The sequence below is a fragment of the Lycium ferocissimum genome, unplaced genomic scaffold, assembly GCF_029784015.1.
Source record: "Lycium ferocissimum isolate CSIRO_LF1 unplaced genomic scaffold, AGI_CSIRO_Lferr_CH_V1 ctg685___fragment_1, whole genome shotgun sequence".
In the NCBI taxonomy this organism is placed as follows: Eukaryota; Viridiplantae; Streptophyta; class Magnoliopsida; order Solanales; family Solanaceae; genus Lycium; species Lycium ferocissimum.
This window is the reverse complement of record NW_026726532.1, coordinates 120597-145030: the sequence shown is the minus strand read 5'-3', so window position 1 is coordinate 145030 and position 24434 is coordinate 120597. Positions and strand designations below refer to the sequence as shown.

Genomic DNA, 24434 nt, shown 5'->3' with positions numbered 1-24434 from the left:
AAATGTAAAGGTCCAAATAAACTGGGTCCCACATCTCGGAAAAGCTGACATCTTTGCGGCTGACATGGAAGAAAACAAACAACTCCCTCCGTCGCATATTACTTATTTACTTTCCACTTTACATTCCGTTTAAGAAATCATAAATAAAAATGTATTTTAACTATATTACCTTTATCTCTCTTCAATAAAGTACATTCTAATCAATATTGGTTATTTTAAAAAACAATTAATGTTAAGGACAAAATAAAAAAAATATAATTAATTCTATCTTGATTTTGTAAATGAATAAATATTTTAGGACAAATATTTTTAGTAATGTGGACATTAGTAATGTGGACAACTAACTAATATGGGACTGAGGGAGTAAACTGGACTGGCTTTATGGTCCAAATAAAGGAAAGGTACATGTAATAAAGCACTTAAATACAATGTTATCAAAACACATAAACCAAATATAATAACCCAAACGACCAAAGTACCCTCAAAATCCTAAGCAGCATGTTTGAGCGCCTGCTAGCTAACTTCCCTTTATAAGATGGGAAAAGGGTAAAAAATATTCCTCTACTTTGGTTTAATAGCTAAAAATATCATCCGAATTAATTTGGGTCATTTATGCCCCTGCTGTTATAAAAGTTAACAAATATATCCTTCATTTGATGAAAATCCCCAAATTGATTTAAATAACCCGATTTCACAAAAAATAACTCACTCTCATATTTTACCCGCCCCGATCCGCCTCCTGAAATCAATGGTGTTGAAAAAGCTTTGATTACTTGCTATACCTTTATACCAACTATACCTTTATCTCACGCCAATTGACCAAAAACATGAGAACGCATCAAGAGAATAATATGCAGCACTTCAAGTTTCCAATACAAAAGCAACTTCAAGATATTATAATGAAAGTTCAGTGGCAAACACAATAGGATCAAAATACATTAGATAACAAACGACCGATTTCATAGAAGCCAGGTGTTAGAAAAAGCTCAGATTTCTTGCTAATTGAAATCAATGATGTTTTTGTTTTGCCTTGTAGTAGCGATAACAGGTAGTGGAGATGTGGCGGCAGCCGTCTGTGGTTGAAAAGGGAATGGGAGAAGTGGTTGGTCGGAGATGGGTTCACCAGAGCGGTCGGGGCAGGTAAAATATGGGAGTGGGTTATATTTTGTGAAATCGGGTTATTTGAATCTATTTGAGATTTCTGTCAAATGAAGAAGGATATATTTGTTAACTTTCATAACAACAGGGGCATAAATGATCCAAAATTAAATTTGATGATATTTTTAGCCATTAAAACAAAATAAATGTATATTTTTTACCCTCTTCCCTTATAAGATAGTAGAAAAAGAAATGGAAATCAATAACCATAGACATCTTTTGACCAAAACCTCAAATCTCTTCAATGGCTAACCCCTTTGATCTGAAAAAACACGACCAAATTAACAATGAAGAAACATCACAAATAGCAATAGTAATTGTGCCATATTTAGAACAAGGTCATCTCAATCCCCTTCTTAACCTCTCTCGTCTACTCTCATCTTACAACTTTCCTGTATTTTTCCTAGGCACTAACACTAGCAACAGACAAGCAAAATTCAGACTATGTGGTTGGGACATTCTTGATTTTCCGACCATGCATTTTCATGACCTCGTACCTCAATCTCCTGGTTCTTGTTCCAATGTTCCTACTTCATTAATGGAGAAAATAGGCTCATTTTTCACATCCATTTTGCTCCTTCGTAACCCCATTCGTGAATTCTTGCAAGAAATTTCAAGCACATATAGAAGGACAGTGGTTATTAATGACTTAGGTATGTATGTACAAATGGACTCAAAATTTAGCTAGCGTTTGATCATAGATTTTGAAAATTTATCTTCAAATATCTGTTTAGTCTTAAATTTTGAATCAGATTTTGAAAATTTATATTCAAAATATTTTCAAGTTCTACAAACTGGTCTAGACCAATTTTTGGGTTTTTGCCTTTTTGGGATATGTCCAAACACAACTTCAAGTTTCAAAAATCATAACTTTAAAAACTCAAATTTTCAAGTTTCAATTTCAAAATCTATGGCTAAACGGGAGCTTAAATTTGATGGATTCCATCTTTATTTATTTTTTAATCATAGAGATCCGAGCTTCCCTTTTATTACCTCTTTAAGAAAAGATGATACAGAGAGAGAGAGAGAGATAACCCAATTATAATTCCAGCCGATGATATTTGTTAATATGAAAGATCAGGAATGATTTTTCTTTTTAAAGATCACAGATATTTCAGGAGCTAGATTAATTGATGATGAACAATTAGGAACTACCTCAACAGAAAATGAAAAATCTAGTAAAGTATAACTACTAGAAGTCTAGAACCAAGTAGAGCCTTTTTAGGGAAAATAACACTCTATGTCTATTTGGAGAAAATATATACCCGAAATGGCCCATATTTCTAATATTACATGAAATGGCCCTTTTATACATTATTATACACTTTTATACAAGATTTTTATATTGTCTATAGTAAGTGTATAATGTTGTACATCGTGTAAACACTGTTGCAAACAAAGTTAGCTATGCGGATGTAGATTAAAAATATGGCTACGTGAATGTAATATTTTATGCTAGATTGTATATTATTGAAATTATCCTTTTTACATATGCTTCGTGACAATAATTTGAGGATGACGATCGTTTCTCTAACGGTGTGCGGGTCTATTTTGCATTATTATTGAAATTATTCCTTTCATTTTACATGTTCTTATTTCGTGTACATGAAAACAATAGAAAGTCCTTTATTGTGTTAAGGAAGACGATTTCTATTCGTAACACCAATAACATATCCAGTGTGTGTGGAAGGACTGCAACTTACCTTTACCTGTGAAGGTAGTGAGATTGTTTTCAATAGACCTAAGGCTCAAGCCTCCTATTCTTAAGTGATCGAAATTAAGTCGCATAGTATCAACTTTAGTTGCACTTTTGAAATTACGAGTTCAAGATCAAATATCTATTGAAGTATTATGATTCTTTTCATATAAATTTTATGGGTTCCTCTGTGCAGGTATGTCATGGGTTGTTCAAGATGCAATTTCAATTCCTAATGTAGAATGTTACTGTTTCCACACTATTTCTGCTTTCACCGCTCTGTCATTCGCCTGTGAAACTACGAAAAAACCACTTCCATCTCCGGTAGCTGAAATAATTGCAGAGCTTCCTCCAAGGGAAAACACATTTGATTCAGAAACAATAGAATACTTAAAGCTGCAACGCGAGTCAAGAGACATTTACTCAGTTGGTCTCCACAATTCATGCAAAGAAATCGAAGGCGTTTTCATTGATTTGCTTGAAGAACAACGCAAAAACAAGCAATGGGCAATTGGTCCATTAAATCCAGTGGAAATTGGAAGTTTCAGGAAAGAAAGCCATGCATGTTTTGCATGGCTTGATAAACAAGAACTGAATTCGGTGATTTATGTTTCGTTTGGATCTACGACTACACTATCGAACGAACAAATTAACGAGCTGGCACTTGGATTAGAACAAAGCGGGCAAAAATTCATTTGGGTTCTTCGACAAGCTGATAAAAAAGGTGGGGATAATGTCGAAAGAGGAATTAACTGCGCTTTGCCAGAAGGGTATGAGCAGAGAATTAAAGAAAAGGGGCTTGGTTTTATAGAAAAAAATTGGGCCCCACAATTGGAAATTTTGGGACACGTGTCAGTTGGTGGATTCATGAGTCATTGCGGGTGGAATTCTTGTATAGAGAGCATTTCAATGGGAGTGCCAATAGCTGCTTGGCCTATTCATTCGGATCAACCGAGGAATACTGTGCTGATAACGAAGGTTTTGAAGATTGGGAACATTGTGAGAGATTGGGAAAATCGAGATGAATTGGTGAGTGCTGTGAGAATTGAAAACGCGGTGAGGAAGTTGATAGGTTCTACAGAAGGGGAGGAGATGCGGCAGAGAGTGGTGGAGGTGAGTGACGCTGTGAAGAAGTCGGTGATGAATGGGTCGAGTTGCAAGGAGATGGATTCTTTTGTTGCTTATATTACCGGATAAACTTGCTTGAACTTGGAAAAATCCTATGGAAGTGAAAGTGTGTTTTTTCATATTACTAGTATTTACAAGGTTAAGAGTCTGTCAGACAGCCATTAGACCATCCCAGCTCCGAGTCGGAGTGAACGATCCTCTATAAGGCTCCAAGGCCCGAAGGCCTTGGGACTTTTAATCACGCTCTGATCTAAAGGTCATGGTTCATCGTCCAGAATTAATAATTTCCGGTCTCCTTAGAACTCAAGGATACAGTGGTACGAGCCTATAGAACATGTCTTGTTCAAGTAAGGTCGTAGAATTTTCAAGGTTAAGTTGATCTATAATAATATACTCCATAATCTTTCCTACTAAAGCAGGTATTGTTATCTTAAGAATAGAGTGTTGATCTAATATAGTCAGTTAAATTGTATTGATAGTATAAAAACATGTTATTATATAATGTAAACTTCTTATAATTCATATGTGCATTTTGGGCTGGTCGCAATAAATTGCTAATCGAAAGTTTAGATCAATTACAATTCAAAACCGTCTTGCTAGCTTCCAATTAATAATCGAGTATTATACCAGTGTTGACCTGAACTCATGCACAGGAACTTGACTCTCGGATCGTACATGAGTTGTGTACGACTCTCGAATCGTACGAATTATTTCATAATGCTCTTCCTAAGAACTTGAAGCTCTCTCTTTTAAAAAAAAAAAAAAAATTAGAATATAAGAACTAAGTTTATTTAAATTAAAATTATTTAGATGTATCAACTTGTTATGAAATCTCAATGATAGTTCCAAGTCATTGGATAAATAAATTTTTATATACTTATGTTGTAATCTACTTAAATTAGGTTAAATTTTTTGTCCTGCCACCCTCCGTAAATTAGACAAAATGTTGGTCGACAAGTTTGAATCTATGACCATTTTGACTCCCATTTTGCTTTTTTTTGTTCCTTTGTCATTTTGCTCCCAATTTTCTAGTTATCTTTTTATTATTTATATTGCCTTTCCTCTTTTCTATTATTCCATCGAGAACACACAAATAGAAACTTCAAATCCCTTAAATTAAGTGTGTGTGTGTGTTTAAATCGAAAAACTTGGTTCAATGGGAATTTTGGATTGAGATCAAAATTCAATTTTTTATTTATTTATAATTTCTTTTGTTTATTACTCCTCCGTCCATGTTTACTAGTCTATATTTGACTTGGGACACTCTTAATAAGCAATAAATAAAATGAGAAATGAATTGAGTACTTAATAATAAGGGTAAAATAGTATAAAATGATAAATTATGTCTTGGTTTTTCAAACTATATAACTTACAAGTAAAAAGAGATAATGGACAAAGTGTATTATAAAAATTTATGCTATTCTATAATTGTTAAATTCAATCTAAATCATTTTTACTACTTAAATTGTGATGGAAATTTAATCCGCTTTAGAAAAACCATGAAATTTATGATTTATTTTTAGAACTTGTAGTTTATCTAATTCTACATTTACTTATGGGGAGTATTTACCTATTGAAGAGTTTTTCTATTATTTTCCTTATTTTGATTTCCATTGGAAGATGTTGTCAAATTCATTTTTTAATATACATAAGAGATGCAAGTCCCTTGGTGAAAATGTTGATTTTACTTCTGTTGTTAATGAGTGTGATTCCTTGTTTAAGATGTTAAATATATTCGTTTTCTTAATTTTTGAGGTGTAATTTTCATATTTATAAATAATAAAAAAGCCTATTAAGTCCACCCGAATAAACCAAAAGAGATTAACCCGACCTAAATACACGTTCCTAACAAGATGTATATTGAAGAAAATTCATGGCCGCCTTCAAATCCTGCATTCACAGTCTTCACACCACCAAGTCATTGGTAAGCTAAACTGGCTTCAATATTTGTCTCCTTATGTTGGTTGATTAGTGTGTTTGTGGTCTTGCCGGCGAAAGTCCTACGTTTCAAAGAGCGTGTGTGTGTGTGTGTTTATAAGTTCAGAGCACTAGAATTGTAATGCGTGAGGAACAGAGAAAAGGAAAATCTTAAATTAATAAGAGATTCAAAGATAAAAGACTTGGTCATATGATTATTTTTTGTTGATTTTCCATTGGGTGTCCAATACTCCGAAATTTGTTAGATTTTTCTTTAGGTGTTCAATATTTCTTTTTGGGTTCGATCAATTCAGATTCACAATATAAAAGCTTCTTACCACCACCGTCAACAACATACTCAATGTAATCCCACAAGTGAGGTTTGGGGAGGGTAGGATATACGTAGATCTTATCCCTACCTTTGTGGAATAGAGAAGTTATTTCTGATAGACTCTCGGCTCAAAAAAAAATGTAACCGATGTAGGAACGCAGGAAAAAGGAAAAGAGACAACAAAATAGCAAATGTAGTAACAAATATCAATATACGATACCAAGAAAAATAACTCCGCAATTATCTAAATCATACGACTACAAGTACTGCACTCTGGTACCTACTAACCTTCTGCCCTAATCCTCGACCTTTATACCTTTCAAGGTCATACCAAAACTGAAATTCAATTCGAACACGCTAATAAAAATGAAAACATACTTATCATTCCACCGCGACCTATAACCTGTAGCGATTCATTCTGTATTACATAACATGAAACAGGCTCAACCAGTAAGAAAACTGCAAAGTTTTTATCTTGTAATATGGGCAATGAAAGAATCCATCTCTTTGCCACTGCCATCACCATTTACCACAGACTTACTCAATTCCATAGCCTTTTTTCTAATCACATCTCCTTCTTCAGAACCCATCAATCTCTTAACACATTTTTCAACTTCAACTGAACTAACCAACTCATCTCTCTTTGCCCAATCCTTCAACACTACTCCAATTTTCAACACCTCAGTTACCAAATAAGCATTTATTGGTTGATCTGAATGCATTGGCCAAGCAACTATTGGCACTCCCAGTGATATACTCTCCATACATGAATTCCACCCGCAATGACTCATAAACCCACCTGTCGACATGTGTCCCAATATTTCCAATTGTGGGGCCCAATCTCTTACTATTAGTCCTCTTTTTCCCACTCTTTCTTCGTACCCTTTTGGTAACTCAATTTTTCTACTTTTTTAAAAATGTCACCTTTATCTGCATCTCTCAATACCCATATGAATTTTTGCTGACTTTTCTCCAACCCAATTGCCAATTCTTTAATTTCTTCATCTGAAAGTGAAGTTGTTGTTCCAAAAGACACAAATATGACAGAATTTGGTTCTTGTTTATCCAGCCAATCTATACATATACTGGGTTTTCTTGATTCTTTTTTGTCAAACGGTTTCACTGGGTTTAATGGACCAATAGCCCATTGTTTATGACCTGTACTATTTCCTTTTGATAATAAATCAAGATACAATCCTTCAATTTCATAGCAAGAATTGTATAAATCACCAGAATTAACCATTTCCCTAAACTCTGTTTGTACTTTGGTATATTCTAAAAATTCTTGAGTTAAACAATCTTCTATAGATGGAAGATTCTTAACAAATTCATATTCAGTACTTTTATCCCAAGAGTGATAAGTAAAAGCTGACGCACTACGAAAGCTATAACACTCAACATTTGCTATATTAGGAGCATCTTGAAGTACCCAAGCTATTAAAGAATCATAAATAACAATAACTCTTTTGTTACTACACGATAGTTCACGTAAAAGAGAAGTAATTGGATGACGTAGATGACACGTGGCATGAAAAGAAGGCATTAATTGGGAAGGGAATTTAGTGGTGGAATTTGGATTAGGTGGTGGATTTTCGTAACATGGTGTTGAGAATTCGTGGAATTTAATGTTGGATATGGAAAGTGGGTCCCATCCTTGGACACGTGTCCTTGCTTGGTGGAGGTGCACGGTGGTTCCGGTGAAGTGGAGAGGGAGGTGATAGGCGGAGATAAGGCGGGTGAGGTGGAGGAGTTGGTTTAAATGGCCTTGTGCTGGTAGTGGTATCATTACTATAGCCACTTCATCATTGCTAAGTTTGGCCATTGAAGAGAATTTTTTTATTTTTGAAGACTTGTTGGTAAATTATAGTAGTAGTAGTATGTAATATTGGGTGTATTTATTGATGTGAAGCGGTAGGTTGCTATTGACCAGTTGTGGAAAATGAAATGTTATGGGAGTTTTCCTAGGAACATAAGTAATGGCTTCTGTTATTTTGTTTTTTATTTTACTTTTTCACCTCACGGGAGAAATGGTTTTTTTATTCCAAATTTTATGACCTTTTTATCAGTGATCTGAAAAAGTTATTTTCTTCTATTTAAATTATAAGAGGGCAAGTGATTTAATTTCTTCTCGTTTAATTTCTTCTATTTAAATTATTTTCTTCTACCTGTAGTAAAGATCAAATATTCACTTTGTCCCGTATTAGTTGTCTTGTTTCGTTGTTGGAGAGTCGAATTGACTAATTTTCGATGTTAAATTTAATTAAATCAATTGAATATTTCAAAAGTATAATTTAGATATCCAAAAACTACATGAAAACTACTACAAGTTGCAAATCTTCTCATATAATATGCTGAAAAAATTATATATCAAAATATCGGTAAAAGTTTATATAGCTTGACTTTAAAAAAAGAAAAAAAGAAAAAAAAAGAAGAGAAAATGGACCAATAATATGGGATGAAGGGAGTACGAGATTTCTACTTATACCTTATTCATCCAGCTAAGTTCGATTGACTTTTTCTAATTTGGAACAAAACGGCATGTTAACCAAATTATATCTCTTCAAGAAAAGAAAAACAGAAATGGCTTGAAAGAAACATTGAACTGAATGTTGAAAGAAAAAGAATGTAACTAACTCAACCTAAAAAGTTAGTTCGAATTTTGCAAAACCATACAAAGGGATAAATAGTTTACATCCCTATAGATGTGGGAACTAACACCTCCCGTGCACGCTCAAGGCTGAACATATTGAACGTATACAATATAACATGAGACCTAAAGGAGTTAGGGGAGAAAAATTGCACTATTTATATACATTTATAATTATTATTATGTATAAATAATTTGTGAGTGAATTGGTGGCACTGATGGTGGAGGGAAAGGAAATTTCAATGGTTTTGAACACCTCCTTCCCCATTTGGTTCTTCCCTATTTATTTTCTCCATCTACTCTCCTTCTCCATTTATTTCCTCCATCAATCCATTTATTTTCCTCTCCTTCTCCATCTACTCTCCTTCTCCATTTATTTTCTCCATCTACTCTCCTTCTCCATTTATTTCCTCCATCAATCCAATTAATGATTGTCTCCATCTTCATTTTGATCAGATATTGGTGGTGTTGATAGCAAATGCGGAAACAACCATTAAATGGATTGATGGAGGAAATAAACGAGGAAGGGGAGTACTAGATGGAGAAAATGAATGAGCAAGGAGAGTACATGAAGGAAATAAATGGGAAAGGTATTCAATGGCGATATATTACCGTTAAAATCGACCTCATGCAAGCTAAATAATCTTGCCAATGTGACAAGTCAATTTTTTCTATTTTTTATATGATAAATCAGGAATGAAATTGGCGGATTAAAAAAAATAGTTCAATGCATAAAGTATTCCAAATTTAGGCAGGATGCGCGGAAGCATTGCACTCCAAGTAGTGTAATATAGATAATATATCCTGCTATAAGAATCAATAACTAATTCCACAATTTAAATCGGTACCTATAAATACACAGACAAATTTATTACTATTCCAAACTCCCCCAAATAAGAGAACAAATGTACCATATGGTCACCCATGTTTTGAGAATTACCTACTAAAGTCACATATATTTCTTTTAGGACTAGAATATCACTCAACTATCACTGTTTTCCTTAGAATATAGTAAACATAAAAAAACCCTTCTTCTCTCCTAATTGGCATGTCATGTCACATTAAAATTTTGTTTTATTTCTAAATAAAATTTATTTAACTCATAAAAACCCCTTTATTCCGACCCATGTCTTATACCCAATTTAAACCGGTTAAAAACATCCAAAAAAGCAATTTTATACCCGATTTAAATTCGACTAAAAATATCCAAAGTTCATTAAGTATTAGATGTAGTTGTTTTGTTGAGGTTATGACTGAGATTTATTGATTGTATATGTATGTGTGTTTGTTTTAGAGGGTCCGAATTAACTATAAAGATGTAGGATTTTAAAACTTTATATACGCAAGGATAAAAATATATTTTAATAATTTTTAACGAGTTAATGGCTAAATTAATAAGAAAATTGAGCAAATCGCTTGTATCTCGTATCGATAAATCGTTAACCATAAAATTTTAGATCCTTTCCCAATCGTTAATTCGATATCTCAACATCAATAAAATCAATAGACTTATTTTATGAATGGATTATCCATTACGGTTGGTTTTGAGACCAATCATCTTGACTGGCAATTGGAAATAATTTGTTGATCCGTTCCACTAAAGTTTCCAGCCAGCACTTCCAAGCCACCAAAAAATGACTAGTTGAAATGTTATGTAACTTATAAATCTTTAAACATCACTTTCTTAACTTAAATGACAAATTTTTCAGTGTAAGGTCTCATCTTATTAACTAATCAACTTGATCATCCAAATAAAAAACGCCTAATATATTGGGCAAACTAGTTAGATAATGGGTATAAAATTTAAATGCCTTCCCATGGTTTCATCGGGTGTAAAATCGCTTCTTTAGATGTTTTTTAACTAAGTCTAAATCAGATATAAGACATGGGTTGGATTTGGTTAAATGAGTTTTTATGAGTTAAATAAGTTTAGTATTAACAAAATAGAGTTTTAAGGTGATATGACATGTCAATTAGGAGAGAAGGAGGAAAATAGACTAAATAGTGATAGTTAAGTGATATTTTAATTTTAAAAAAAAATTGACTTTAGTAAGCAATTCTCAAAATATGAATGATCATTCAGGAAATTTACTCTAATATCATAGTTCAAAAGTGCAAGTCATTTTCTTGGGGAAAATTTGGTTAGCTACACAATATTGACTTGACTGCAAAGCTTTGAAAAACTCTTTCTTTTTCAAAGTTTCCTTTTCCTTTTTCCTCTTGTCGGGTTGGAAAAACTTTAAAAGGTAATCAACGTTCCTAATTTCTAGAAGATCTTCTCAATCTTCTTTTTAAACTCTGAAAAAGTTCATCTGTAATTCCTGTGACCAAGAAAAGAACACAACATTTTCACAATTAAAAATGTTTTTTTGGTAGTCGAAGTCTAATAGTCAATGCCAATACTGAACAGGTAGAGAAGAAACCGTCAATTGCAGCCCCTACCAGTTCGCACCATTTAATACGCCCAATAGCACTTAAACAATTTTCCATCTTGTACAAGACTTGCAAAAATATCTCTTCAATGAACAAACTTAGCAATCTTGAGCTGGGCATAGTAACAGCGCCAAAATAGAAAAAGTTAAATCGAATTGAGGTGACAAATAAAATCTTTTCACTCTTAAGTAGAAATTTCATATTTGATCATGATTACGGCAAAAATGAACTTCTGCATTGATAATTCTTGAATAAGATCTGTTCACTCTTATGTAGAAATTTCATATTTGATCATGATTATGGCAAAAGTGAACACTTCTTGCGTGCATTGATAGTTCTTACACGACATAAATTCAAATTAATCTAAACTCCAATTCAAATATTAAACGAGAAAATTAGATCACTTGTCCTCTTATAATTTAAATAGAAGAAAATAACTTTTTCAGATCACTGATAAAAAGGTCATAAAATTTGGAATAAAAAAACCATTTCTCCTGTGAGGTGAAAAAGTAAAATAAAAAACAAAATAACAGAAGCCATTACTTATGTTCCTAGGAAAATTCCCATAACATTTCATTTTCCACAACTGGTCAATAGCAACCTACCGCTTCACGTCAATAAATACACCCAATATTACATACTACTACTACTGTAATTTACCAACAAGTCTTCAAAAATAAAAAAATTCTCTTCAATGGCCAAACTTTGCAATGATGAAGTGGCTATTGTAATGATACCATTACCAGCACAAGGCCATTTAAACCAACTCCTCCACCTCACCCGCCTTATCTCCACCTATCACCTCCCTCTCCACTTCACCGGAACCACCGTGCACCTCCACCAAGCAAGGACACGTGTCCAAGGATGGGACCCACTTTCCATATCCAACATTAAATTCCACGAATTCCCAACACCATGTTACGAAAATCCACCACCTAATCCGAATTCCACCACTAAATTCCCTTCCCAATTAATGCCTTCTTTTCATGCCACGTGTCATCTACGTCATCCAATTACTTCTCTTTTACGTGAACTATCGTGTAGTAACAAAAGAGTGATTGTTATTTACGATTCTTTAATAGCATGGGTACTTCAAGATGCTCCTAATATACCAAATGTTGAATGTTATAGCTTTCGTAGTCTCTCAGCTTTTACTATTCATTCTTGGAATAAACCTAACTCTGTTGAGGAAAATGATGGATTTTTGAAAAACCTTCCATCTATGAAAGATAGTTTAACGCTAGAGTTTTTAGAATATTCCAAAGTACAAAGGGAGTACAGAAAAAATGTTAGTTCTGGTGATTTATACAATTCTTGCTATGAAATTGAAGGATTGTATCTTGATTTATTATCAAAAGGAAATAGTACAGGTCATAAACAATGGGCTATTGGTCCATTAAACCCAGTGAAACCGTTTGCCAGAAAAGAATCAAGAAAATCCAGTATATGTATAGATTGGCTGGATAAACAAGAACCAAATTCTGTCATATTTGTGTCTTTTGGAACAACAACTTCACTTTCAGATGAAGAAATTAAAGAATTGGCAATTGGGTTGGAGAAAAGTCAGCAAAAATTCATATGGGTGTTGAGAGATGCAGATAAAGGTGACATTTTTAATGGAAAAAGTAGAAAAATTGAGTTACCAAAAGGGTACGAAGAAAGAGTGGGAAAAAGAGGACTAATAGTAAGAGATTGGGCCCCACAATTGGAAATATTGGGACACGTGTCGACAGGTGGGTTTATGAGTCATTGCGGGTGGAATTCATGTATGGAGAGTATATCAATGGGAGTGCCAATAGTTGCTTGGCCAATGCATTCAGATCAACCAACAAATGCTTTTTTGGTAACTGAGGTGTTGAAAATTGGAGTAGTGTTGAAGGATTGGGCAAAGAGGGATGAGTTGGTTAGTTCAGTTGAAGTTGAAAAATGTGTTAAGAGATTGATGGTTTCTGAAGAAGGAGATGAGATGAGAAAAAAGGCTATGGAGTTGAGTAAATCTGTGGTGGATGGTGGTGGCAGTGGCAAAGAGATGGACTCTTTCATTGCCCATATCACAAGATAAAAAAAAAAAAAAAATTAAAGTTTATGGTATGTACTTAGGAGTTTTGTTTGTGCTTTGTCATGGTTAAATGAACAAGCACAAGGGTCAAACTTTTTTGCTTTCCTTAATAGTTGGCGGCCGCCAAGCAATCAGAAAGCAGTGTGGCATAGTCAAATACATGCATTATTTTTGAACGATTATGTTAAAGAGTCCAAATCAAAGAAATCAAAGTATTAGTTTTGAAAAGATAATTCTTGACCTTTTATTTCTGGAAGACGTTGATTAAGTGGGCGTTTGGACATGTATTTGAAATTATAATTTGAAATAATTAATTTGGATAGAGATATTACCTTGTAATTCAATTATCGGACCATTTTGTTAAAGTTACTATTCAGAATATTTTGTCACGCTTTTTATCGTATTTTACCATGACTTCTTTATTCTCGTATTTTTTTTTTTTTTCAAATTGTTTTGAATTGTTTTTTTCAAATTGTTTTGAATTGTTTTTTACCGTATGTTGTTGTTGTTGGTTGATTAGAACATGGGTATGAGATTTTAATTGTTAAATTTACGTGTTGACTTGACTTAGAACACATTTTGATTTATTTACACGGATGTTGTTGTTGTTGGTTGATTAAAAAATAACATGGGTATGAGATTTTAATCGTTAAATTTACGTGGTGACTTGACTCAGATTACGAACATATTTGATTATGATTAAAAGTGTTCACTTTTGACAAATGCGCTTATAGTTAATACTTCAGGGACTAATTTGAAACTATTTCAAGTTAATCGACTATTTTTATCATTTTCTTAAAAGGAAATCTACATGGCTACAAACCCCAAAACGAAATCACGCCTAATGACAGAAGCGATTAAAGTTTTGGGATTTCCGCAAGTTTTATTCCACTGTTTCTTTTGGTGGGTTTGATTCAAAACCCCATGAAAGATTACAACTTTTTGCTTTGTGGATTATGAAATTACCAAAATCAAGAATCTCTTTTTGCTGCTTTTTCCTCATATGGGTCTGCTGACATAACAGTTTAATGACCAGAATTTCACGGTTTGTTGTACCCTTTTCGATTTTCTTCCACATTTTGCTTTTATCAGTGAATATCCCATGAAAGATTACATCTTTATGAAATTACCAAATTTTTTTTCTTTTTCTGATATGGTCTGCTGAGATAGCAGTTTAGTGACCAAATTTTCATGTTTAGTGTTATACCCTCTTCAATTTTCTTCCTCATTTTGCTTGTATCACTGAAAATTCCATGAAAGATAACAAGTTTTTGCTATGTGGATTATGAAATTACCAATTTCAGCACTTTTTTTTTTTGCTGCAGCTTTCTGATGTATTATTATTGTGCTATTTTTCAGTCTATGAATTTGCAAATTATTGACAAGATAAATCAGAATGGCGTTGTGTTCTATTTATAAGTATGGATCAAAAGCTCAAGGGTTGGCGTTTCTTGCATTTGGGTCCATCTCATTTTTGGTATTTGTTTATGTTGCTATTGTTTCCAAGTTGCTTCCGCCATTTGATAACCCGATTCTTGCAGCCATTCAGAATGACAGGTGAATTTCCCATTATTCAGTTTATGGTATATTTAGCCAAATTTGCTTATGGGTTCTCTTGATTAGTTTTGAGTAATATTATAATGTACTGCTCAGTGAAATGCAAATTGTTATTCAGCCATTATCTGGATTATTTTCCTCTGTTTTACCTTATATACTGATTGACATTACGGCATTATGTGTGGATTGTAAACTGGATTGAGATTATAGACAGTGATTTGGGACTATAAATGGCCTTGTTGGCTTACTCTTTATGAATGTTCTTTTGCTGTTCACTGTATTTTGTTACTCTAGACAAAATGTTTTATTGGCCTGTTGGTAATAGTTGTTCACAAGCTCTGATCTTTCATGAGTTCCAATTGCTTACAGGTATTCATAGATCATAACTTACTGGTTTTGGTAAATTTATGTTCTAAGTGTCGTGATGTTGACCCCTTAGATTATTACCCACCAAAAGAAGAGGGTTGGGGGGGAGGGGGACGGCGTGGAATATAGTAGAAAAGAGGCATGTTAAAGGCTTTAATCCCCGCCATATCAAAACACACACACGAAACCAAAACCTAGCAGGTAGTATATATAAAAAAGAAGCCTAGTTTAATTTTGTAGTGGATATGATTTGACAGTTTATGTATAACGATCGGAACTTCAGAGATGTTATGAATATTCATTAGGAAACCTTCAGAGATGTTATGAATGTAAACCTCAACAATTTAGCTCCCAGTAGCCAGTGCGTGGATCGGAACTAAGTGGGAGCGGGCTCTACCATTCTCCACTTAGATACCAGGTTTTTGTCTGCTGCAACATGATTCAAACCTTTGACATGCACCTAACTTACACATCACGTGTTGCGCTGTTACAACTAGAACAAACTCCCAGGGGCGCAACCTCTGCAATCTCATTCGGGAAAGAGCAATTTCTTCATTTTGAAAAGGGGTGTTGACTGTGGAGAAATTTTTAATTATGAAAGGAAGAGGGGGGTTTCGGAAATTTTGAATGGAGTCTGAAATAAAGGAGCTTCCGTCTTTGTCATGTGCATATTTAGTTGAATATTGATGTTTCAAAGCTGAAATCCTGCATTTAAATTGAAGATTCAAGTTTCAGTCTGTGCCCGATCACCTATTTGCTTTAAGAATAAGGAGTCCCTATCTAGGAAATGATTCACTTTTCCAATCTGCAACCTTAAATAAAAGGAAGAACGCGAGCAAAGTGGAAATGGACACCCTACACTTGACTATGAGGAGTGCTTGGTGTGCAAACACTTTGCATAATGGCACATATATATCAACTTAATAGAAAATTTTCAGTTAGTGTAATTTTGACGAGTCTGTCATGTTGAAAATGCAAAAGTTTGGGCTGGGAGAACTAGTTTGAATCCTACTCCCATTAGAACTAAGCCATCTCTAGGGAACCTTGCATCCATTTTTGCGAAACCTCTGGCTGTTTACCAATTTTCTTGTCTCTCTATTTTTGAAAAATAAAGAAATACTTTGAATATATAATCGCAAAGGTATTTTTTGGAACTCTGCGTTTTATTTCATCATAGATTTAGAAAGAATATTACTGAGAAAACGATGCCCCTGGTCGAAATGTGTTGTGCTTTCCTTATGGCCGGTAGCTCTATTAGTAAGTCACCACTCGGTTCTCAAGCTCACTTTTAAATCCCGCATCACACTTCTTGTTTTTTCATAAAAAAAATATTATGTATAAGAGGTCTATGTGGATCTCTTTCTGACCAGCTATGTGTACTTATAGATTACTGTGCGTACTGAAAGATCAATTTGGAATAATAACACTTCCATTTTTCTTACTTATTTACTATTACGTCACATTGAGCCAATCTAAAGCGTTGATTTAGTAGTATCAGACCGGTAATTCTCAAGTGAGAGGATCAAGTGTTGGATCAAGTGAAGTGCATCAAGGACGAGGATGGCCACTCGTTGTACAGAAACCCGTCTCTCTACTTTTTTCGAACGAAGGAGGGGAAGAATGGGAGACTTGGAGCAGATAGGCGTCGCGACTTTGGATATTATTGAGTATAAAGGTTGAAGGTTAAGGGGAGGCATTCGTAGGATGCGCGGGGGAAGACGGCAGGACTCGAATTCGGGGGAATTTTGGAATAGGCTTGGATACCGGGTTGTTTAATGTCATTTTGACGGCGAAGATCTTGGGAAGAATGGAGGTGGAGTCTGATGATTCGTGTACGAGAACAAGGGAGACATTCAAAGGCCAACGACAAGCATAAGAGGTTTTGAATTTCTTTGGATTCGTTCCTTACGAAAGCCATTCATGTGTAAGAGAGATTGATTATAGAAAGAATGCACATGGTGTACGTTACTGAGACTGAAAGATACCCTGGTCAATGGGATTGTGATGGATGAATTGACGCGACAAATAGGTGCCTTCGTGTGTGTTGTTCGCGGACGAGACTCGCAATGGAGTTTGGCCGGAGACGAGACATTGGAGTCTAAAGGATTTAAATTGAGTAGACCAAGACGAGAATACTTGGAGTAGTTCGGTGGCGTCACATTCAAAAGAAAGGAAGTTTCAAGTACTATTATACAAGGAGATGGGGATATCGACGACGATGTTTCACGTCGTATCAGTGGTGCGGTGGATGAAACAAAGTCTTGTTGAGTGGTGGTTAGGACCGACTTTATTGTACGGGCGGAGTATTGGCCATCAAGAAATTTCACGTTCGAGAAGATGAAAGTCGCGGAAATGCGAATTTGCGGTGGATGTGTGGGCACGCTGGAGGGATATAATTAGGAATGAAGATATCCGAGACAAGGTGGGAGTGGCATCGGTGGAGGACAAGATGCGGGAATCTCGAGATGATTTGGGCATGAAGGAGAGAGACACGGATGCCAGTGCGGATGGTATATAGTTTCGGGAGAGGTAAAGGGAGGCGAAGAAGTATTGGGGAGAGGTGATTAGACAAGGATATGACACGGTTTGACCACTGAAAGATCAATTTGGATAGGCCGGTGGCTTATCCTTTCACCATAGTAGTTGTAGTTTTGCTCGTTTGTTTATTGCCATTTTTCTTATATTTGTTGGGACGTTGTACTTTGATTATCTTATTTATCTATAGTAGTTAATGCCTCTAGTGTTTGACTTTTGTTATTCTTTGTTTTCATATTGTTTTCAATATCTTGGCCCTAACCTTTTGTCTTGTTTTCCTCTCTTGAGTCGAGGGTCTTTAGCCGCCTACCTTTCAGACATGGTAGGATTATACTAGGCTTGTTGTTGTTGTAGTAGTAGACCGGTAATTCTCAATTCTAGAGGCTTACATCTGCTGATAAGCCATTAGCTGGCTTGCATCGTAATATCACATACTGGCATGATAATTTGGTGATAGTTGACGTGAGTTATCTTAATTTTATACTTCCGTTATACTAGAGACTTCATTAACTGAATGTGACTTCCTCAATAAATAATGGTTATGGCAAGAGTGTGAATGGAGGTGAATGACTGGAATTGTCATTGGGAAATGAGGATTCTAAAAGATGTGATTCTGATTTTGTGATGGTTTGTTAACCTAATATAATCATCGTGCTATGATCAAAATTTTACTACTAAATACTTAATAAGGGTTTGCAGCGGGAATGTCTCACGTGTCATTTGTTTACAAAATATGCTTCTTTCCCCTTTTCCAAATTATTAATGCTTTGTGTTGGTATAAGTAGTGGTTTGAGCCTTTGTGCTGATTTTTTTTTTTTTTTTTTTTTTTTAAAAAAATTTCTGTTACAGATACTATTGCTTTCTGGTTCCATTAACGCTTCCCATCCTTGTTGTTGCAATATATTTCCACTGGCTCAGCATGAAGATCTTTAAGCATGCATAGCTCAGACGAGGTATGGAGCTTTTGCGTAATCTCACAACGGTTGTTATGAATTGGTGAGGTTTCTGATTTTGGTCCAAGTTGTTTACAGGAAAACTTTGGACACAAGTTGAATGATTAAGTTCACACTAGTGTAAGAGATATTTCTGGTTGGCAATTGTCCAATATGTTTGAAGTGTATTTATTTTTGGGTTGTTTTCTTGCTTTTGCTTTTCGTGGAACTTCAGAAGTTAGAGGGAAAATGAGTATCGCGAGTTTCTTTCAAATAAATTACTTGCACTGCATTAAAAATTGCTACTGTCTAAGATTTGTGATGATATTTAGGCTATTAAATCATCCTAGTACTCCCTGTTTCTCTTTTCTTCCAGTTTGCATGGAGATATCCATAATGTGGATGGCTGTTAAACTTGACTAGGTTGTTTATCCTAGTTCAATTGTTTAGTTTGTAATTGGTATGAATACAAAATTTAAAATTGACTTGCTTAGATCCATGGCCATTGCTGGAAAATATTGTAGAAAGAAGTTGTCAGTTTTTCACTCTTTTCGGATCGGTATAGAAGATTTCATCCCATCTGGCCAAGCCTGGTGGATAGAGTTACCCAATACATGTGCTGGTGGGAGGTGGCGGGCACCCGTGAAATTCGTCGAGATGTGCGCAAGCTAGACCAGACGCCATGGTTATTAAAAAAAAATGAAGAACTAATTTAGGAGACAATGACAATGAAATGGTTAAGCAAAACTTAGCAGTGCAAATTCACATTTCAGACTTGATGAAGTTCCTTTGATAATTTAGTGAGCTTCAACTTGTAAAGTTGGTACCTACTTTTTTGAATTCACCCTCAGATCAATAATTCAGCTGTAAACTCGAATCTCACTTAATTTTTAAATTAAAAAATTGTCATGATCAGCTAAACAATATCAAATAATGCATACACTTTTTGAACGGTATAAGCGTTCCCTTTATTTTTGATAAATAAAAAAACTCTGCTATTTGGCTTTGCCCTGCAAAAGAAGAATCTTTTTTCAAGCATTATACTTTAGATTATATTGGCAGCTAAAACATCTTTTTCTTTTTTCAGTAGAGGCTGTGGGTCAATTTTTAAAGGGGGCCTTGGCGTAGTGGTAAGAGTGGTCACAATGTTGAATGTCACAAGTTTAAGCTGTGAAAAATAGTCTGTTGTAGACATGCAGGATAATCGGAAATTGTGTAAAAAGAAGTGCTTCGAATCATTGTCATTTTCACTCGGACATGTTCTAAAAGTGTCGAGGTATTTTGAATTATATGTTGATGCGAACAAAGTCAAAGAAAACCTCTGAAATTATGTAAGATATATTGAATTTTGGATATATCAGAGTTCTGAATCAAATATGCTTAGAGAGATCCTTTTTGTCTATGGTAGTGCTGGCTTTTTCACTAGAGAGTTCCTAAAAACATTCCATTACTATATCGAAAGTACTTTTAAAACAAGCATATTTGGTTCCCTTTTTCTCTATAGTAATTTTAAATTCTTTTCCTAGATAGGCGTTATGCAGAATTACATGGAGCTAGCCATATGCAGCAAAGAAAAGCATACCAAAAAAAAAAAAAAATCAAAATGCTTAAGTTTAATTTGTTCCTGTGAATTCCCTGCTATGTTCCAGTTTCTTTCACAAATTTTAACACATTTGCTTCTATTAGTTGAAGATTCCCGTTTGGAACATATAATAAAACAAGAATCTATGCTTGATTTGCATCTGATAACTTATGTGTTTCAAAGAACCAAGGTCCAAGAATCTCACCAGCAACAGAAAGTTTGTAGGCAATTGGGAAACAAGAATCTAGGCCGGATTTGCATCTGATAAGTTGTGTATGTGGTTCAAAGAATCGAGGTCCAAGAATCTCACCAGCAACAGAAAGTTTGTAGGCAAAAAGGGACAAATACAAGGGAAAACAGGAAAGGAAGAAGACATTATTTTAATTTATTGTAACAACACAAGAATCAGATACAAATGTAGAGATCCCTCTTAATTGAAAAGAATACAACAGAAGAATGGTAAAAAAAAAATCAACCACCCTTGTTCCCTTTTACCATTTCATCTGTCTATGGGCTACAAAATTGCAATGGATCTATTTCTTCCTAAACCCTACCACACATCTAACCTTGAAGTATGGTACTTTATGAAACCAGAAAAAATGGCCTGATTTCAAACTCATTTGTGCCTTCTTTTGGATTCTCCATAAGCAACAACTCCCATCACAGTCATCGTGTAGCCAGCGATTCCAATAAAAGTTACTGGATTTTGGAAAATAAGTATGGAGATAACAACAGCCACTGCGCCTTTTGCATTGCCTAGGACCTGCACCAGTTCACAGAGAGTTAAGATGTTTCAAACAGGTGAAAGCAATGTACGTTGCAGATACTGTGAAAAATGACGGTAAAAATTTAGAAGGATTACTGAAAAATACAGTAGGCGTTAAGACAATATTTGGTTGAAAGCGGAGAAGGGGTATTTGGGAGTTTTGTGTTTAAACAATGGAATTAAAAATTGACCTTTCATGGCCTGAGCCTTATTCTAGAAAGTTGAAGTGTTTAGCCAAGCTTTTAAGGAAAAATAAGTGTTTTTGAGTAGTAGCAGAATTATTTTTCAGAAGTTTAAAAAAAAATAGTTTTTCCCCCGAAGCACTTTTGGAACATCGGCCAAGCACAAAGTGCTACTCTAATATTGGCAAAAGTGCTTTTCAAATCGATTAGCCAAACACAAATTGTTACTTTCCAAAAGTATATTTTTGAAAAGCACTTCTGACAAAAAGCACACTTCGAAACAAGCAGATTTTGAAAGTTTGGCCAAACAGTATATAGGCGTGATCTTTCGCGGTGAAGTCTAAAGATATAAGGCAATTAGAGAGCAAAAACATGTGCTAATGCAGAGGTGGTCTATAGTAGTCAATGCTACCTACAATAAGGTTCTCTATTCCCATGTTCGAACCCGAGACTTTTGATTAAAGGTGAACATATTCCAACTATTCCACCACACCACTCGGTTATCATTGTGCATTTTTTTTTTTTTTGCCACATAACCCTTCACCAGTTAAAGGGGAAAAAAAGGGGGAGGAGAGGAGCAAACCTGGAGTGTCAATGCACTGGTATGCTTAGTCACCAAGAAATTCAACAAGTTGGCACCATATGCCATTGCAGAATTAACCAAAATAAGTAGGCCAAGGTATCTGTGTTCTGTCGCGAGAGTCATGGTGACATCTACCACATTGGGCTCCATAACAAGGGCAGCAGGCAATAATACTAGAACAGCAATTGGCGACATGTAGAGCAGGAGATTCATTGAGTTCAGTTTTTCCCTGAAAAATATGACAGCAGGTTAGGTTAGGGAGGAAAAATCTTTACACTATCAGTGTGTATAACTTAATTTTTTTTTTCTCTAATAGAAATGCACAGTTGTTTTGCGGAGATGGCTAGAAGAAGCAAAGTACTTTACCCTTCAGATGAAAGAAGGACTCCTTGAAGAACTGACTTAAAGGCTCTTGCAGCAGTTGCACCAATACACATGATAAATCCATAAAGGTGGAAGCTTGGCTCACCCTATCATCAATCAGGAAACTTAATAAAAATTACAACTTTTAAACATGATAACACAACTTATTTTAACAACCAATAACAATTTATAAACTTCAAGCATAACGCAAAACGAGATCATGTAAATACCAGTTTAACTCTCATTTTCTTATAGCAACCAAAAAAAAAAAAAATTCTCTTTTTTTCTGGGTTAAAATTGAATAAAATCTTAAACTAAAAATTTGATGCTTAGAATCTAGAGGTGGACTCCTGTATCTGTGTTATCAAAACACATTCCACTACCAACATGGGTTGTGGTGTTGGGATCCGTCCACCCTTAACCCTGGGAATGGAAAAAATCCTGTTGGGAGCGCCGCCCCCAGAAATGGGCCCTGCAGTGCACGATCCGAAATTGGTCGGGCTTCAATGCGGATACCAGACATCGGGTTGGAAAAAAAAAAAAAAAAAAAAAAAGAGAACACATTCCACAGAGGAAACGGCACGCAAAGATAATTTCTTTGATTATCCCCAATACAAAGATCATCAAGCAAGATATTATCATTTGAAACAGAAAATAGATCATATTTGAAACAGAAAATAAATCATTTTTGTGACAATTGAAACAGAATGTGAAAAATAACATAATTCCAATTGAAAAGAAAAGCAAACTTCTGCAAAACACAGAAATGATAAGAATTGTCCACAGAGAGGAAAGTATTTTAGGTACGGGACATCAATATGGGCTCAATAGATACTGACGAAACATTGAACTCATCAAATTTAAATTCTAAATCCGCCTTTGATTGTCGAGGCATTATAATATATCAATACGAGCATCCATAAATTCCCATATCTGATCTCAAGCAGTTAATCTAGACTTCTAAAAGAAATTCTATCATTGTTAAAAAAGTATAGATCAACTATTACAGGGAATGAATTAAATAACCCAAAAAGGTCAGACATTTAATAAAAAAGACTTCTTTTTCTGCACAAACCAAACTACAGCCAGATCAGTCAATATAATACAAAGCAGTAACAAGCAATTAACTATTTACTCAAGGAAAAAAAGTTAGAAAGCTGCAAACATAACCCTCTTGCAATTATAACCCCAGTAACCACAGGAATAAGGCAACCATAATCTGAGAGCAATAATTTGTTTAAAAGAATTATAGATCAACTTTTAATAGGGTGGAACTAAATAACCCAAAAAGGTCAGACATTTACGAAAAAAGACATCTTTTTCTCTGCAAAAAACAAACTAAAACCAGACCACTTAAAAATAACCCATAATAACAAGCATTTAACTATTTATTCAAGAAAAAGAAAAAAAGTAAGTTAAGAAAGTTGCAAACATACCCCACTTGCAATTATAACCCCAGTAACAACAGGAACAAGGCAACCATAAGTAACCCAAGCTTCTTGTTTCCTTGTCATCAAATAAGCAAATAATGCAGTAAAAAATGGTGTTGTTGCACCAACAGCCTGATTAAACGACACAGGCAAATACCTCAAAGAAATATTGCCACCAACAACAGAACCACAAAAAACAACACTAAGTGTTGCAATTCTAAAAAATTGTGACCTTGATTTAATCCTTTGAAAAGGTGCAATTTTTAAGAAAACAATTGAAACATAGCTAAGAACAGCACAAGCTGTCATATGACACATTGTTAGGAAAATTGGGAATCTAAATCCATAATTTGAGAGTAATAATTTGTTTAAAAGAAGGACTCCAATGTTTGAGGAGTACCAAAATGTAATAAGTGTAGCTATGAAAAAACCCTTCTTTTCTAGTTGTGATGACAACATTTTTGGTTCTTGATTTTTTTCAAGAATGGGAAAAAGATTTGATTTTTAAGGTACCCTTTTGTCAAAACTAACAGAAAATTATCATAGATTAGCAAATTTCAAGATTTATTTCTTGAAAATTTTGATTTTCAGTGTGTGTGTGTGTTTTTGGGAACTTTTGTGGGGATGTATGAAGGTGGAAGAAAGAGAGTAAAATGTGTTTTTGTTGCCTCTTCTTCCTTTTCTTCCCCACAAGTCCCAATTTTGGAGATTAATATTGTGAACTTTCTATATATAGAGAAAAACCTTTTTAAGAAGCAGAGTTATATAA

General features: G+C 34.6%; 3 protein-coding genes, 1 non-coding gene and 1 pseudogene across 4 annotated transcripts; 2 read left to right on the top strand and 3 right to left on the bottom strand.

Moving 5' to 3' along the window:
- The first annotated feature begins 1344 nt into the window (after positions 1–1344).
- On the top strand, positions 1345–4477 carry LOC132045514 (zeatin O-xylosyltransferase-like). The gene is made up of 2 exons (XM_059436100.1): positions 1345–1811; positions 3051–4477. The coding sequence occupies exons 1-2, from the start codon at positions 1403–1405 to the stop codon at positions 4049–4051; spliced, it is 1410 nt and encodes a 469-aa protein (XP_059292083.1). The 5' UTR covers positions 1345–1402; the 3' UTR covers positions 4052–4477.
- On the bottom strand, positions 4127–4339 carry LOC132045519 (small nucleolar RNA U3). The gene has a single exon (XR_009412439.1). It is a non-coding gene; the product is annotated as a small nucleolar RNA U3 (small nucleolar RNA).
- Positions 4478–6405: 1928 nt separating the features above from the next.
- LOC132045513 (zeatin O-glucosyltransferase-like) lies at positions 6406–8107 on the bottom strand (annotated as a pseudogene).
- Positions 8108–11948: 3841 nt separating this feature from the next.
- On the top strand, positions 11949–13656 carry LOC132045511 (zeatin O-glucosyltransferase-like). The gene has a single exon (XM_059436099.1). It carries the CDS (start codon positions 12005–12007, stop codon positions 13370–13372), a length of 1368 nt encoding a protein of 455 aa, XP_059292082.1. The 5' UTR covers positions 11949–12004; the 3' UTR covers positions 13373–13656.
- Positions 13657–20704: 7048 nt separating this feature from the next.
- Positions 20705–24434, bottom strand: LOC132045505 (UDP-URONIC ACID TRANSPORTER 1-like). Its single transcript, XM_059436092.1, has 4 exons — positions 23672–24434; positions 22239–22342; positions 21873–22101; positions 20705–21104 (listed from the first exon to the last, which is right to left on the bottom strand). The coding sequence occupies exons 1-4, from the start codon at positions 24122–24124 to the stop codon at positions 20958–20960; spliced, it is 933 nt and encodes a 310-aa protein (XP_059292075.1). The 5' UTR covers positions 24125–24434; the 3' UTR covers positions 20705–20957.